At 41.9% G+C, this 18,429-nt stretch overlaps 1 protein-coding gene across 9 annotated transcripts in view; it reads left to right on the forward strand.

Moving 5' to 3' along the window:
- The window catches only part of rpgrip1l (RPGRIP1 like), a 253,367-nt gene that overhangs the window by 104,855 nt on the left and 130,083 nt on the right, over window positions 1–18,429 (forward strand). For 6 of the 9 annotated variants that reach the window (XM_085991423.1, XM_085991424.1, XM_085991415.1 and 3 more), the window contains exons 14-16: window positions 2,367–2,484; window positions 5,011–5,463; window positions 16,864–17,027. In XM_085991423.1, coding sequence (XP_085847549.1) covers window positions 2,367–2,484; window positions 5,011–5,463; window positions 16,864–17,027 — 735 coding nt within the window. The remainder of the gene's footprint in view (window positions 1–2,366; window positions 2,485–5,010; window positions 5,464–16,863; window positions 17,028–18,429) is intronic. The other 3 variants (XM_085991416.1, XM_085991419.1, XM_085991422.1) reach the window with 2 other exon arrangements.

Genomic DNA, 18,429 nt, shown 5'->3' on the forward strand with positions numbered 1-18,429 from the left:
CCTTACATGGCTCGGTGTCAAATTTTTTGACTTAAAATACTCCTATGCAGTGCCTTGGGACGTTTTACTACGTTAAAGGTGCTATATAAATACTTGTTGTTGTTGTTGTTTTATTTCCTTGAGCTTGGAAGGTTGAGCAGAGGTCTAATCGATGTGTTTAAAATGATAAAAGGGATTCAATAGAGGAAACTGTTTCCTCTGGTGGGTGAACCCAGAACAAGAGGGTGTAATCTTAAAATTGAAGCTAGACTATTCAGAAGTGAAATCAGGAACCATTTTTTTTACACAAGGGCTAGAGGAAATCTGGAACTCGCTCCAGCAAAAGGCTGTGGATGCTTGGTCAATTGAAATTTTCAAGGCTGAGATCAAAAGATATTTGTTAGGTAAGAGCATCAAGCGATATGGAACAAAGGCGGGTAAATGGAGTTGAGCTACAGAGCAGCCATGATCTCATTGAATACCTGAACAGACTCGAGAGGCTGAATGGCCTACTCCTGTTCCTATGAATTGTGATTTTGGGGTCTTTAATGTCTACTTGAGCTGTGGTTCTCAATGTAGTACAGGAAACTTTTTTTTATCCGGCACGGACGGGACCGACGTGGTGCCGGTTCATCAAAAATTCCGGATAACCGAACGCTATAGTAAAAGATACGGAGCTAAGAGCTCCGTATAAAGCAACAAACCCTACAGCTTCAAAACAATGGCCACAAGTTGCAAGCGTCTCTGTAGCTTAGCAACAGCTGCAGCCACACCCTTGCACAGCAACACATGGAGGAAGGAAGTAATAAAAGTTACCTGAACCTACTCCTGAATTTTGCGGGTTAATCGAAAGTTTCCTGGTATGCCATAATAAAGATTACTTAATAAGGTTAAATCCACAACTTTGTGCTCCTGGAGAACCGTACTCAGAAGGAGCACAGGTTGGAGAATCAGGACTACAATGTTGTCACCCTATCTCTGACTCGTGCTCTCTGTGAGTGCAGCTTCCCGCTAGGAGCCCAGGATCATGGAATTACCCCCAGTATCTGCAGTTTTTGATGATTTCCCTACTTCTATTCATCTGTACTGTGTGGTTATGCATGAGAGAAGTAGAGAAATCCAGAGGAAGAAATTGAAGCCTGAGTTGCTTAGGGTCAGCTGTTCTTTTCCAATATGAAGCAAAACTGATCTGTCAGTTTTGTCCTGCCAAATATAGACATTTTTGATATTATTGAGGTTGGATTGTATCAAACACTACCTTAAATCTGGGAATTTTGCCTCAAATCAAGCCCAGATATTTAAAATCATCTTTTTATAATTGTCCAGAATTAGTCCAAATAAAGCAAAACAAACACCTACAATGAGTTTGTGTGCTGTTCCTGAAAGTGGGTGCATGTTACGAGATTTAGATTGTACTGGACTGATGGTGCCGTACATGGATTTAACAACTTATTGGATTTATTAGTGACTCTCTTATATTTACAGCTCCTAGTTTTGGACTACCCCACAAGTGGAAACACCTTCTCTACGTCTACCCTATCAAATGTCTTCATAATTTTAAAGACCTCTATTAGGTCACCCCTCTGCCTTCTCTTTTCTAAGAGAAAAGAGAAGAGAGCCCCAGCCCCTTGAGTCTTTCCAAATAGTTATAACCTCTCAGTTCTGGTATAATACTTGAAAAAAACTTTTTTGCACCTTCTCTAGTGCCTCTATATTCTTTTTGTAATATGGAGACCAGAACTGAGCATAGTACTCTGTGGTTAACAAGGTCAACATAATTTCCCTGCTTTTCAATTCTATCCCTCTCGAAATGCTTTTCTAATCTTTTTCCAGTACAGGGTTGTCCTCAGGATAAATGTCCTCTAGCACACTTGGTTGGTAACTGTTTGCACTATCTACCGATTAGTTCTACTTGCCATGTAACAACTTCCTATGTCACAGTACCAGAGATATCTCACTGACAATACTGGCAACATCAAACAGGCTGAACTACTTGCAGTTATTTGTCTTTACACTAGAGATTTATAAATTTTATTGGGAAAAATTCAAAGTCACTTGCAGCCAGTGGTTGAGATTAGTTAAAGACCTGCAGTCATGGTAATACTTTTAACAGTGATTTTGAATTAAATGCTCTCAGAAATCATTAAAGTATAATTAATGGATAATTGCAAAGAAAGTTAACTGTGTTAACTCTGAATTCAAATTTTCTGTTTAAGAAGTCACTTGTGAAATTTTGGAACCACAATTGTGCCAGAGAACACTGTAATGTAACATTTTGATATATGATTTTTTTCTGAAATATTATCTTAGCAGGTACGCTTTCACAAGTATGATCAGAGTCTATGTAATAATCTATTTTACCTGTTGGCCTATCATTTAAATTTTAGAGTGAGGTCGACACTGTGACACGGAAGATGGAAGATAACAATCGAGAATATGAGATCAAACTGGAACAATATGCACAACAGCTTGACATTAGGGCCGATCGAATCAGAAAGCTTGAAGGTATGAGCAAACAACTTTTTAAAGGTAACCTTTAGTATAAAATTATAATTGATTCCAAGTATAGATGTTGTGAAAGCATATTGCGTGTAGATAAAGTATAGCCATGTAGGCCCCTGGCTTCTGGTTCCTTATTATGTTAGCAACTGGATGAACTGTCAAACCATACAGACTCTGTGCAAGTACTCTTCTCAGTCCATAAAATGGCTCTGTAGTGTTTTGCACATATCAGTCTATAATCAATGTGGCCACTGCTTTTATATAGAGCTGGCTGCAGGTGGAAAGCGAGTGTGCTGAGGCAGCCCACCTACTCCAAACTGCTGCAATATCTGATGAAGGGTCCCAGACCTGAAACGTTAACTCTGTTTCTCTCTCCACGGATGCTGCCTGGCCTGCTGAGTATTTCCAGCATTTTCTGTTGTTATTGCTGCAATATCAGGCTGTCCGGCTGGCCACCAGGCCCAGGAAAGGTAGGTCTGGGGGGAGGGGGTGTTCGTTCACTCCTGCTCCTCCTGTCTCCACAGAAATTTAAAAAACTTCGCTTCTGGGCTCCTCTCCAGCGGAGCTGCCAGCTGAAACTGCACGGTGCACGCTTTGCTTATTTGAGTCCTAAAGTCCTATGTATGTCATAGGACTCTTGATTTGCATATATAAAAGGCTTGCTACCTGACCCAAGCAGGCACTTGGCCTCCCAGCTGTAGGCTCTGGGGAATATAGCGTTGGCCACACTGTTGGCAGGAACGGAGCCGTAAGTCATACCCCACCATTTTCAGGGCGCTATCGCCCCATTTCCGCCAGGCTGGAGGCTTCAAAATCCCCACCTATCTATGAATATAAATATTCGGCTAAATAAACTGCTCTTTTTACAAGTAAAAATAATGCTGCTTATAAACAAAATAAGAATAATTCAGGATTGGATAACCTGAGTTTTTTCTGCAGCAATAATGGCATTCCATGTAGAAACATGAAACAATATCTCTTGAGACAATAGCTAAGTATCAGATATTCTGTCTCATATACATCAAAGTTAAATGTCACACCACACTGACAGTTCTTTACACACTTGCACTGCAGAGTATTTGCTGTTAAATATAATGAATGCTCTCAAGGGAATTACAGAGCTTTAAATTTAGATGATATAAACCATCAAACCACAACATAAAGTTTATTAACGTTTACAGAACTCCCAAGATTGACTTACTGCCTTCAACTCCCTCTGTAGGCCCTGTTTTTTTTTATTTGAAAAAGCTAGGTGAATTGCTAGAGCCTAAAATGCAGGACACCACCAAGGCTGAAAAGAATGGAGCTAATGGGGGTGAAATTGATCTACACCAGTAGCATGAAATGGACTCAAAGCAAATGGGTAGCCTGTTTTACACCACGTCCGATTTTCTTTTCCTTGTTCTTGGTTTTAAAATCTTGTACATCTGTGGTCTCTGAAGTAAACAATTTAATTGGTAGTATATAGAGCTCCAAATTTGCTGCTTATGAAAACAAGTGCTAAGAGGAAATATTAATGACATCTGGAAGAAATAACACAGTAATGTTCATGAAAGGACAGTATAGATAACTGTAAAGCAGAACATCAACACATAATTTACATGAGGGTTCAATAAGATTGTTTCTCTTACAGCAGTTTATTAAGTAATCACACAAGCATTTTATTTTTAACAATAGCAATTTTTAGTTATTCTCTGGCTCTGAGATAAATAAGCAACCTAGGCTTCTACCAACAGTAGATTATCCACTCATAGGCAATTGACAGTAACCCAGCGTAAGTTGTCTGGGGATTTATTTTTCTTTCTTACAGGAAGATGCTTTGTTTCTGCATAGCATCTGTCCCTGTCAGTCCACTCAAGTTCAGGAACTCGCCCTGAGGGAAGATTTCCTCTGCACACTATTTGTAGTGAAGCTATAAACACATGCATAAAGAACCTGCTTACAATTTTGCGAGAAATAACAAACAGAGAAACTCTTTCCCCAGTATGGAAAATCATATTCTACAGCTTTGTGACACCAAGTTAAATTTGAGTGATTATGCTTTTAATATATATATTTTATTATATAATGTTATTTGAACCTCTTAAAAAGTTATATCTCCACTATTGCTCAAGAATTATATATTTTTTCTATTCTCCATTTTCAGACCCACAACATTTTGGGTATACAATGGGTTAACCACCTTTTTTAAAGCAGTATCATTAGCAGACCAGCATCTTTGTAATTTCCTGCTGAAAGTTTTAATTAAGATGTCCCTACTGTGTGTTAAAAAAGGCCTTTGGTATGCAGTGTTTCATCTGATTTATCCCAGAATAAATGTCAAGTTGTAATCCCTGCATGCTGAGTAGCTCATATTCTAGGAATTTGCAGAGCTATTTTCAATCTTCTGTGCTGAAGAACTTGTTAAAAAAAATTGATAACAATGGTGTTTATATTCTAAACCATCTGTTTTCCACATAGAGAAAATCTTGTGCTCTTTTGCTTTAATGAAAAATATGGAAAAATCGCATCTGTTTTCATCTATTTCAGCCCAACTGAAAGACATAGCCTATGGCACCAAACAATTCAAATTCAAACCAGAAATAACAGTCGATGATGAAGCTGATGAATTTGATGAAACTGTCCATTTAGAGCGTGGAGAAAACTTATTTGAGATCCATATCAGCAAAGTGATCTTCTCTCCTGAAGCCGTGAAGGTTTTTGGTGAGCAAGAACCTGCCACTTTCTGCACCTATGCATTCTATGATTATGAACTCCAGTCTACCCCTGTAATACATGGGCTGCAGCCAGTGTTTGACTTCACATCTCAGTACGTTGTCCGAGTGGACGACTTCTTCCTACAGTATTTGCAGAAAAGCACAGTAAAACTAGAGGTACAACTCGCATATGGCACAGACTATGAAACTATTGCTGCATGCCAGTTACGAATGCATGAAATCCTTGAAAAGAATGGCAGAATTTTTGGCACAGCATTCTTGGTTGGTAAGTAAAATGCACAGTTAACAGATTACCTTATTTGTTCATAATAAGTCTTCAAATCTTTTTGTAGTAAATTACTGCTCTCTAAACATTTCTTTCATACAGGCCATGCTAATTATATTGTGCATTTCAACTTAATTGTAGTCTTGGCCATTGTAGTGATTTAAAAGAAAACACTGTAATGTGTTAAATTCAACAATTCCACTCTTGCTACAACGTTCAGCTTTATTGCTGATGTTTGCAGAAAACATTGAAGTACTTGCAAGCTTTTGAGTGTGGAAATATGGAGACACAATTTTACATGATGTCATAGCTCGTGCTGTTTTCAAAATACTTAATTCGGAAGTCATGTTCCATTGCCCTTAATACTTGTGGATATTAATTGTTTAGGTGTGTTTAAGCCCATTACATTTTTCAATATACAATTTAAAAATATGTATCTGTTCCTATATCAGAGGCCCTCAAGTCAAGGGTATATAAAGCATTTAAAACATCTGTCAAGTTTGAGAAATGTTGAGTTCCAGGATGGAATACTCCTTTAAATAGGTCAAAGTTCAATTCGTTTCTGTTCGGCTATTTACAAGTATTTTGCATAGCGTAGTGAATGGATCTGAACTATTTCTGAGGACAGAGAAAATTGTAAGTCAAATTCCATGAAAAATATAATTTTATTTGTTCAGTACTTCATGATGGAAATTGATGCTCAATGTTATTCCTCCCTCTATTCTGCTATAAGTGGTCATGCGGAATTTAGGTTATGCTGCTCTTCTTTCTTCCAACTGTAAACACTAATTCCCAATGTTAATAACTTAAATAAACTTCATAACAGTTCTTCACCAGATTTTAAACAAACTTTATAACCATCCTTCAATCAAACAGTGGGCTCCTTTTAAACATATGCATGTTCTGAATCTTCCATGTGTCTTGTTCATGTCATTCATATTATAAAACAAGGAAGTTGCTTGGTTGAATTAAATGTTTTCTTTATAAAACAGAGAACCATAAGGAATACATATCTTCTATGAGTTTATGTGGCATATGACAGTGTTATAATAGTGTCGTTTATAGTTTATCAATCAATATATCTGACATCCTATATACAATCTAAGTCAAACACTGAAATGGAAAACTGAAAATGAATATTTATTTTTGGTCAAATATCATTTTTGACATAATGCACAGATGGTGTTAGCAGAGGCTTGTTAGCATTAGTTTAATTTACAATAAAGTGAGTCATTCCCTTTAATAAAAAACATGAGCATTGTAAGTCTGAGTAAAATTACCTTTTTCATTTGTGTGAAATGCCAAAATATATTACAGGAGCAGATTAATATGTTTTAAATCAACAAAATAGAGCTCATATTGTAAAAGGAAAAGTTAATTCACTGCCAAAGAGAAACAGAGATAGACCATGTGGTTTTTTGTTCTTTTTTTCTGTCTCTGTGCCCTTGTTTTAACCACTGGGAAATAACAAGCAGTTGTCGGTCTTTTCATTTTATAATTTTGGCACTTATAGATCAGAATTTCTGTATGATTGTTCCAAGTTGCACAAAACAGCTTGTTTATCAGTAGATGTTTGGAGGTCTCTATATAAACCTAATGAGCATTATGGATTTAATATAACTGGTACTGTATACAGAAAACATGTTTAGCATTCTGTCACAGCAGATGGAAACAATCTTTGCGACAGTAATACAGTGGAACCATATTTTTTAAAAATCCTCAAATATTAACTCTCTCTTTACAGCACCTTTTTAAAATGTCTTGCTAGTGAAATTTCACCCCTTGAAAAATTAACCTTACTTATCTCACTCTAGCCATATCTACGCACAACATTAAAATGCTGATTTCTCCTTGCTTTCCCAATAAAAGCTCAAGTGGCTTGTTCCAAACTAACCTGCTGCTGAAATTACATTTCTGAACTACTTTCATAGTCTGAACATACATTGTTAACTGCAGTTCAATGTTGTACCAGTGGAGAGATTTTTGGCAAGTGTTTTCTTTTTTTTATTGTTTTGTGCTGTTTGTGAGTTTAGTTTATATAGCGCTGGGGAATTAGATTAGACACTCTGCAATCATCCAGCCTGGCCTGAACATCCCCAAAAAAATTTGGAGATGTATATTGCCGAAATCACTTTTTTTTTTTGACCAGCCAGTATTACTTTCAATTTTGTTTTATGTGTATGTTGTGGTTATATGAAAGATTTACTGGGCCAGATATTCCGACCCCCACGGGTGCGTACGAGGTGTGTACGCAACCATAGGGGCCTCGTAAGTGCCGGTTTCAGGCATGCGAAGCGCATACGCTGAAATCCAGCACTTCCGATCTGTCCGGGAGAAGGGCCTCTGTGGGCAGAGAGTTCTGCTTTCTGCACAACCACCTTTAAAAATCTTTAAAACCTTTAAAAATCTTACGTCTGGTAAAAGCAGGCATAAGGCCTGCTTTTACCAGCATAAGAGTTTAAAAAAATAAATAAAATTTATTTTCCACTCATTTATACTTTTAAAAATACTTTTAAAAAAGGTAAGTTTATTTTTAGCACCGTAAAAAACTTTAATTATATTTTTCAAAAAATTAAATTTTTGTTTAAAATATTTCATTTAATGTAATTTAACTAATTTTAAATACATTATATTGTTAAAAAATGTATTTAATGTTTAACTATGTTTTTAAATGTGACCCCCATTCATACTTTTGACAGTTCTATGCGTAGAGACCTGTCAAAAGTGTGAAGGGGGATTCCCTTCTTTGATTGGTTCCCCATGGCCCACGTGATCCCAGGGACGCTTGCGAACCGCCTACGCCCTGGGATACCTGGGCTTCTGCGCATGCGGACCAGGAGAGGCCCAGGATCGGAAGTTTTGGGACCTACGGAGCCAGCGGGTAAGTGCATAGATTTTTCCCGATCGGAGGCATCTGCACGTAGGAAGCCTCCCATCAGAAAATCCAGCCTGTTGAGTTTTTCAATACTTCAGGTAAATCATACTTAGTCAGCCATGACTCAATGGGTAGCACTCTCACCTCTGAGTCAGTGGGTTCATGTCCCACTCCAGAGACTTGAGCACAAAAATCTAGGCTGACACTCAGTGCAGTACTGAGCGAGTGTTGCACTGTTGGAGGTGCCGTCTTTCAGATGAGATGTTAAACCGAGGCCCCGTCTGCTCTCTCAGGTGGACGTAAAAGATCCCATAGCACTATTTCGAAGAAGAGCAGGGGAGTTATCCCGGTGTCCTGGCCAATATTTATCCCTCAATCAACATCAAAAAATATATTATTTGGTCATTATCACATTGCTATTTGTGGGAGCTTGCTGTGCGCAAATTGGCTGCCACATTTCCTACATTACAACAGTGACAAAACTTAAAAACGTACTTCATTGGCTGTAAAGCGCTTTGGGACGTCCAGTGGTCATGAAAGGCGCTATATAAATGCAAGTCTTTTCTTTTATTTATAAAGAAATATTTTGTCTTTATTATCGGTCAATCACAAATTAGAGCTTCTTTAGCTACACGTTCAAAATGTCTTTGCAGGACTTATTTATGCAAGAGAGTTCAACAACATGAAGCGTGAGCTGGATCGCAATCAGCCTTTCCTTTACAGAGTGGTATGATATCTTTCCTCCTTTAAGATGCTCCTTAAATCCTATCTCTTTGACCAAGCATTTGGTCATCTACCCTAATATCTCCTTTTGTGGCTCGGTGTCAAATTTTGTTTGATAACGCTCCTGTGAAGCACCTTGGGACGTTTTACTACGTTTAAGACGCTATATAAACGCAAGTTGCTGTTGTTATTGTGGTTGCTGTCACAGTCCATGTAATTATTTTATCCTACACTAGTTTTATCAAGTTCTAAATAATTAATTTCAGGGAAGGTATCATGATCCAAAATCTATGTATATTCAAACAACAACAACTTGCATTTACGCAGAACTAGGGGTCAAATAATTTCAGAATAAGGGGTCAACCATTTAGGACTGAGAAGAGGAGACATTTCTTCACTCAGAGGGTGGTGAATCTTTGGAATTCTCTGCCCCAGAGAGCTGTGGATGCTCAGTCTTTGAGTATATTCAAGACAGACATCGATATATTTTTGGATATCAAGGGAAATGGGGATAGTGTGGGAAGGTGGAGTAGAAGATCAGCCATGATCTTATTGAATGGTGGAGCAGGCTTGAAGGGCCACATGGCCTACTCCTGCTCCTATTTCTTATGTTCTTAATAAGGAGATATTAGGACATGTGACCAAAAGCTTGGTCAATGAGGTAGGTTTTGAGGAGTGTCTTAAAGGAGAAGAGAGAGGTAGAGAAACAGAGAGGTTTAGGGAGGGAATTCCAGAGCTTAGGGTCTAGGCAGCTGAAGGCATGGATGCTAATGGTGAGGCAAAGGAAATCGGGGATGCGCAAGAGGCCAGAATTGGATGAACACAGAGTTCTTGGCGGGTTGTAGGGCTGAAGGAGGTTACAGGGATATTTCTTCCAAGATATCACTGAGAAGCGGAACTTGGGATACTTTGATACTCCTATGGAAGATTCAAGCAGTAAGTCAGTTTTCCAGCTAATGCACAGTGGAAAGATGCTAAGATTACTAGAACACAGAAAACCTAATCAACAGGTATATCAAACAACCCTTTCAAGAGGAAAGTAGATGGTTCTAGTCTCTCTATATTGGTTCTTGAAGCATAACTCTACAGAAAATTGTACATCTCAATAAGTAGTTTCTCCCCTAACACATGTTACCAAGTCAGGTCAAGCTTGATGCTGTGCTGCACCACATTAACATAAATTTCTACATCTAAGTATCATCTCTAAAATTCAGGACGAGGGGAACTTCAGTGTCACAGGATTATGGCTGACGTAATAAAACTCACTACGCACTTGGTTTGAGTATAAAGCAAGGCTTTAATCAACTTGTTTCAAAACATGGAGGTCTAGTTATCTTTCACTAGTTCCTGTTTACAAAATGTCCTGGGAAAGCTGGGCCCACGTCTGAGTATTTATACTCCTTGGACGGCGCCACCAGCTGGCCGTCCAGTGTTATTTCATGAGTCTTTCTTCATGGATCATAAGATTCATAACAATGGCTAAGCACCTTTTTGTAAACATAGCAAGCCATCTGAGATGAGCATGTGCCCAGTTTTCTCGAGTGACACTGGTAGCAGGGGAAATACCTCCTGCCAGCATAAGCTCAGAAAATGTAGGCTTAAAACTGCAGCATCACCAGAAATAAAACTGCTTCACATCAATGATACTGTTGTAGTGTAACTGCACCCTAAGAATATAGATAACTAGTTACATTTCCTTAATGTTATAGGGTGGCCAACATGCATTTTATAGTAGAGGGACATTAAATTTCCAGGATTCAATTTCATTTGATAGCATGAATGCAGCAGTTAGAATAGTTCCTGTTGTAATGTTTTGCTGTGCTTGGTTATGGTCATCTGGAATCACTGTAGACATATTTCACTCTTTTGTAGATTTTTTTCTTTCGATAGAATCAGCTTTTTGAGATCTAGATGTAAAAATAGCATTTCATATTCCAGGTTTTGCCATCCAGAGTAATCAGACACAAGAAAGGGCAGAAGGGTTCCATACCCGAAACCTCGACTTGCGTTCTCTCAACAGATGCTGCCTGACCTGCTGAGTGTCTCCATTCGGTGTTTTCCGTTCTTGTTACAAAAAAACAGGTTCTTCTCAATCTAATAAGCCTGTTTTAGTTCAAAAATCACAGCCATGAAATTCGGCACATTTGTGCCAGCTGTTAAGGCTGGTTTCGGCAAAAATATAGCGGCCGCCTCGCTTCCACCCACTTCCGGTGCGTCCCGCAGCGGCCGCCATTTCGGGCAGGTCGGCAGCGCGGATGTTGCCTGCGTTCCCGAGAAAAATGGTAATGAGGCAGTGTGCAATGCTGATTTGACGCACAATCTGCTATTTTGTACGTCACGCTCCATTCAATGCCTTCTCCAAAACACGAACAACTGAACATGGATTCAGCTGCACGAGGGACCTCCCACCAGCTCTATTTAAAGGGATCATCAAGAACTTGCAGGTGACTTGCTTTTTGATTTCTACTGGCTGTGTGTAAGTTAGTGCAACTGTTTGGAGCTTTCTACAATTATTTAAAGTTTGTGATGTGACAGGGAGTGGTGCTGCAAGTGGAGAAGGTCTTGCTTCTGATTTCAAGGGTTCTGCTCAGACCACTTGCTCCCAATCATGGGGGTTCTACTTGCAGTCCCCCTCGCGCTGAATTATGACAGGGAGATGGAGCAGAGCAGCAAAGAGAGGACAAGCTGCTCGCAGAGGGAGGAGGAAGAGGGGCATGAGGGCTCTCAGCAGGAGGCCTTAGCCACCTAGGGTCTTCCAAGAGCACTTTTCCTACCTGCACTTAAGCCAGGAGCAGCGTATTCGGAGGCTCCGCGTCACCAAGGAGGTGGTCACAGAACTCTGCCACCTCCTGCAACCAGACCTGCAGCTTCAGAGCAGGGCGACGATGCTGCTGCCAGTGGCGCTAAAGGTCACCGTGGCCCTAAATTTTTTTGCCACCATATCCTTCCAGTCTGGAGCAGGAGACATAGCGAACACCTCCCAGTTCGCCATCCATCGCTGCATTCGGTAGGTCACAGAGGCTCTGTACTCCAGGAGGAGGGACTGAGTCATAGAGTTATACAGCACAGAAAGAGGCCCTTCGGCCCATCGCGTCCGCGCCGGCCATCAAGCCCTGTCTAATCTAATCCCATTTTCCAGCATTTGGTCCGTAGCCTTGCATACTATGGCATTTCAAGTGCTCATCCAAATGCTTCTTGAATGTTGTGAGGGTTCCTGCCTCTACCACCCTTTCAGGCAGTGAGTTCCAGATTCCAACCACCCTCTGGGTGAAAAAGTTTTTCCTCAAATCCCCTCTAAACCTCCTGCCCCTTACCTTGAATCTATGCCCCCTTGTTATTGACCCCTCTACTAAGGGGAAAAGTTCCTTTCTATCTACCCTATCTATGCCCCTCAGATTTTTGTACACCTCAATCAGGTCCCCCCTCAGCCTTCTCTGCTCCAAGGAAAACAACCCCAGCCTGTCCAGTCTTTCTTCATAGCTGAAGCGCTCCAGCCCAGGTAACATCCTGGTAAATCTCCTCTGCACCCTCTCCAAAGCAATCACATCCTTCCTATAGTGTGGCGACCAGAACTGCACACAGTACTCCAGCTGTGGCCTTACCAGCGTTTTGTACAGCTCCATCATAACCTCCCTGCTCTTATATTCTATGCCTCGGCTAATGAAGGCAAGTATCCCATATGCCTTTTTAACCACCTTATCCACCTGTTCTGCTGCCTTCAGGGATCTATGTACATGCACACCAAGGTCCCTCTGATCCTCTGTCTTTCCTAGGGTCTTACCATTCATTGTGTATTCCCTTGCCTTGTTAGTCCCTCCAAAATGCATCACCTCACACTTTTCAGGGTTAAATTCCATTTGCCACTGTTCCGCCCATCTGACCAACCCATCTATATCGTCCTGTAGCCTGAGGCTTCCCTCCTCGCTATTTACCACCCCACCAATTTTCGTGTCATCTGCGAACTTACTGATCATACCTTTTACATTCACATCCAAATCATTAATGTAGACCACAAACAGCAAGGGACCCAGCACCGATCCCTGCGGTACCCCACTGGACACAGGCTTCCAGTCACAAAAACAACCTTCCACCATCACCCTCTGCCTTCTGCCACTAAGCCAGTTTTAGATCCAATGTGCCAAGGCACCCTGGATCCCATGGGCTCTTACCTTCCTGACCAGTCTCCTATGCGGGACTTTATCAAAAGCCTTACTGAAATCCATGTAAACCACAACCACTGCACTACCCTCATCCACACACCTAGTCACCCCCTCGAAAAATTCAATCAAATTGGTCAGACGTGATCTTCCCTTGACAAAGCCATGCTGGCTATCCCTAATTAATCTTTGCCTCTCCAAATGGAGACTAATTCTGTCCCTCAGAATTTTTTCCAATAATTTCCCTACCACTGATGTTAGGCTCACTGGCCTGTAATTCCCTGGTTTATCCCTACTACCCTTCTTGAATAATGGTACTACGTTAGCTGTTCTCCAGTCCTCTGGCACATCCCCTGTGGCCAGAGAGGTTCTGAAAATTTGTGTCAGAGCCCCTGCAATCTCCTCCTTTGCCTCACATAGTAGCCTGGGATACATCTCGTCCGGGCCTGGGGATTTATCCACTTTTAAGCCTGCTAAAACCGCTAGTACCTCCACCCTCTCGATGCTAATATGTTCAAGTATATCACAGTCCCCCTGCCCGATTTCTATGTCCACATCGTCCTTCTCCATAGTGAACACAGATGCAAAAAATTCATTTAAAACCCCACCTACATCCTCTGGCTCTACACACAGCTTGCCACTTTGGTCCCTAATGGGCCCTACTCTTTCCCTAGTTACCCTCTTGCCCTTAATATACTTATGAAACACCTTAGGATTTTCCTTTGTTTTCCCTCTGAACAGAGGAGCACACATGTGGCTTTGCCAGGATATCGGGCTTCCCCATGGTGCAGGGCGACACACGTGGCTTTACTGCAACCGCAAAGGCTGCTGCTCACTTAATGTGCAGTTGGTGTGCGACCACGCCCAGCACATAATGATGGTGAATGCGGGTATCATGGCAGCAGTCATGATGCATTCATCCTGTGCTAGCAATCTTCCAGCCACCACGTCAAACCCGAGGGTGGATGCTCGAAGACTAGTGCTAGCCGCTCTACACCTGGCTGATGACTCCCCTCCGCAGCCCCACCACTCGTGGCCAGCACTCATATAATGAGAGCCATGCTGCCACGAGGAACCTCATCGAGCAGACCCTTAGGGTGCTAAAGCAACGGTTTTGCTGCCTTGACCGCTCGGGTGGAGCCCTCTTGTACACGTGTCCAATTTTGTGGTGGTCTACTGCATCTCCACAACTTGGCCATCATGAGGGCGCAGCCCTTGCCACCACGGGTTCCACGACCATCTCAGAAGGAGGAGGCAGGCAGCAGGTCCCGGATCCGGACGGGCTGTCCATGAGCGCCTCATCAGAATTCAGTTCCCCTGAACGAGACCCCAGGTCCCCGCTGCTTACCAGTTCCCCACCTTACCATCCCTCTGTCACGGAACATCACAGCATCCTCTTGGGCACAAAGATGAAATGAGGGCCACCACAAAACAAACATTCCAAACATAATTTATAAATGAATCAATGCAAAACTATATAACAACATCAACTAATCACCCTCATGCATTCCCTTAGTGTCTGTCTTTCATGTTTCTTTACCTACTCTAGTGCTCCGAAGCAGTGCTACCCCAGTGGCTGCAGCATGGTTGGTGGAAGGCAGCTGACTTTCCGTGGGTGAGACTGCAGATGGCCTTACAGGACGAACTCGAGCAGGTCTGGGCCTAGAAGGCCCGGCTGCGGACTGCACCATCTCGGCATAGGCGGCAGCAGTCTGGGCTAGCTAAGTGACAGGCAGCAGCAAGGGCACTGGCGGCGTGGCAGTGGTGGGAGTAGGAATGCTGTCATGCTGAGAGAGGACAGCAGGTTCTTGCTCCATGGAGCCACTGCCACTCCCCCGGGGGGCGCCTCAGCATTCCTAGCCACCTGTTGGAGCACAGATTGCTGGACTGCTGTGACACCCTGCAAGCCCCTTTCCACACTCGCAAACCCAGCCATGATGGCATCAGTCTGAGCCTGCATGAGAGCAGTCTGAGCTTCCACTGCAGTATTCAGATGTTGGGTGCAATGTGTTTGGGTGATGTGCTTGTCATGGTTGAATAGCTGGAAGTGTGTGCAAGGTGTGAGATATGGTTGTGAGTCTTGCAGCAGTGGTAAGTGTATGAGGGTGAGGTGAAGCTATGATTGTGAGTTATGAGTCGTGATTGCTGGAGATTGTTGGTAGGTGAGTGATGGGGTTATGGTGCATTGAGCAGTGTGTGAGGCTAGTGGTGCAGTTGGTCGGGTATGGCATTTGAAGATGCATTAACTCACCTTGACCGCTTGTGTGAGGTCATTAAACTACTTGCGGCACTGGATCCCGGTCCTAGGGGCAACACACGTGGCACTGATAGCTCTGCTATCTCCTCCCACTGCCTTCTGGCGTGCTGCCTGGAAAGCCTTCTTCCCCCTGCGGGTAGAGGACCTGTCTTCTTCTGTGCACCCCCAGGACCAAGGCCTCCAGTGCTGCATCAGAAAATCTCCTTCCCCTCTCTCTTCCCTGCTTGAGCCATGGTTGCATGCAGAGCTTAGCGCTCCAATCATGTAAGTGATCAGGCAGCACGAATTTTGAGTGCTGCCTGCACCACTTTGAACCCGGCACCCCCTGCGCCCGTTTTCGGGTCTAATCATATTTCACTCCTCTTCAGTTTCAGTACATGAGAGAACAAAGTCACACTCATTAAAAAGGTAGGATAGCTGATACCATATAGAAGTGCATCTTTTGTTTGTCAGCAGGCCATTTTTAAGCAGTCAGCTTGGACACATGGCTTTTAAAGTCCACCAATTTCAGCAGATTAATTTGGGGAGAGCTTGCTGCTACATTAATGTGATATTTTCCATTTCCCACACCAGTCATCCTGTGACCTCTCTGAGTGAGATTATCTGTCAGTGCCATTTTATGCTGTGGATACATGCCCACAAGGACTGGCCAGAGACTGTCCAAACGCACTATAATATTCTTACATCCAACAGGTAGCGGAGTCTTTTATTCAACGACTGCTGGATGTGAAAGGGGTCTTTGATGTAGTTCTTAATTGGGACTTCTCTGATTCAAAAATGAAAATGTAATGTGGTGGCCCACCCTGCTGCTTAGTCCACTCAGCAGCAAATTTAAACACATTTTGAATCGTTTCTCCTATTAACCAAGCAAAAAAAAACACTTCCTAAGATTATGTAGAAAGAAAGCATTATGGGGGGGAAATTGTTTTGGTTGAAATGCTGTAAACACATTCAGAGAATGATTCCTCTACAAATAATGACCAGAGCAATTCTTAAGTGATAAATGATCAATCTTTTTGGCAAAATTGATTTGATATTTTTAAAGGAGCAATTGTACCTCAAACAAACTGTTTAACAAATCAGTACATTACAATAAATGTGTTTGGGCTAAGTATTAGTCAGCACAATTTCCTTTTTTATCCACAAGTTGAGTACATAATTAAAAGGGAATTGGGCAGTTTATTGATTGTACAATAAGAAAAGTATCTATACATGCCAAAACATCATCGGAACAGTGAAATAAAAATTCAGGGATTTATGCTGTTGAAAGGACAGCAGCTATTTATCAGTCAATAGGTCATGTTCTTGCATTATCCTGGTTGTAACTTTCTTCAGTATAAGATATTAATATTTCTCAGCTGCCTGTCTCCCTTTAAATACAGTCTCAGTTTTGAATGCAGGTGTCAGAGGAGATGTTGAAAATTATGGAGCAGTGGAATATTGGTTCCGGCTACGTGTGGCAATGGCTCAGGCCATTCGGCTTTACAAAGAACGAACGAAGGCCCGAGGATATATAACTTCCAGTCATCATGCAATTGATCAAACACAACAGGTGAACTCTTTGTCGTTAAAATTTTTTAGCTGGATTTAGGTTTGGTAAAGTGTCAAAATCTTTGAAAAAATGTTCTGTACAGTAAAAAGTTTTTGTAAATGAATGTAGCGATTTTTAATCTCATCACTGTGGTAGAAGTAGAGAGGATTTATATTATGGTGCTGTATCCGTGTGAAAACATGGCTTCTCAGTAATTAGAAATAATGCATAAGATTTTAAACAAACTTTATAAGTATCCTCTGATCAGACAGTTGGCCCTTTGAAAGTGTATGTGTTAGAACCACAAATTTCTGACTTTATTTCATATGATTTTATAGTAGCTAGATTCAAAATGGAAAATGTTCTGTCTTTGAAGACCGGAGCCTATCTTGGACAGTTAGATTCTAGTTGATTTTATCTTGGCCTTTGATCATTGTCATCTTCCAGTTTCAAACTTATGTCAAATGTCACAAATCCTTCCTAGTGACTGACTTACGCAGTGCAGGGCATAGATGACATGTGCTATCACATGACTTTCTGAAGCTTGCTTGAAGTTCAGCACAAGAACTTGATGTGACCAATCATTTTCTAGGAAGCTGTCCTGGTTACATGGATATTGAAGCTGAGTTCATCTTGGTACAGAGACTTCAGATTACAGTCCTTCATAGAAGCAATCCTCCATTCTTGGGTCATAAAAGGTCCCAAGTGTTAGCTGAGAATGGTTTCAGGAGTACCACAAAATAAAGTACTGGCCAAACCGATGTTCTGTGTCAGCTCATGCATTTATGGATATGGCATGAGGTGCACCAGGAACCACACATTCTCCTTCAGCATCAGGCAGAGGCCTGTCCAGCTTTCTGGTATTAAACTGGGCCAACATCATCTTACACCAGTTATGCTGCTGTGACCAAAGAGTCTAAGTACAAACAGGTATTCCAGAATTTCAGTGCAATTTTCACCGTTACTGAAAGCCTCACATTCTGCTGCAGTGTTGATTTAAGTCGACTCCGACATCAAGGGCTCGATTTTCATTGAGACGCGGAGTCGGGCTTTGAGGCGTGCGGGGGGTTAAAATCGCAGAAACTGGCGGGTGGGTGGGTGGGACCCCCCCCGCCTGCTTCCCGACTCCGAGCAATTTTAACTCAGGCGTGTCTGATGGTCCCAACTCCGTCCCGCATCCAACAGGCAGGACTGGTCTTTAAGGCCCTTAATTACCACTAAATGGCCTCTATAATCCTATTTTAACAGGCCCTTGAAACTTTAACCCTTTTCCCACGTAAAACACGCCTGGTGGGAATCACGAATGTGAAACCTGGCAGGAGCACTATTGGATTGCTGACTATCAACTGCAGGTCAACCATTAAAGAGAAGATTTGATCAGCCATCATTTGCAGGTGGCAGGACTTAGTGGTCTCAGGTCTGG

This window comes from Somniosus microcephalus, chromosome 6 (assembly GCF_052327205.1).
Source record: "Somniosus microcephalus isolate GS21.2 chromosome 6, FLI_Smic_1.0, whole genome shotgun sequence".
In the NCBI taxonomy this organism is placed as follows: Eukaryota; Metazoa; Chordata; class Chondrichthyes; order Squaliformes; family Somniosidae; genus Somniosus; species Somniosus microcephalus.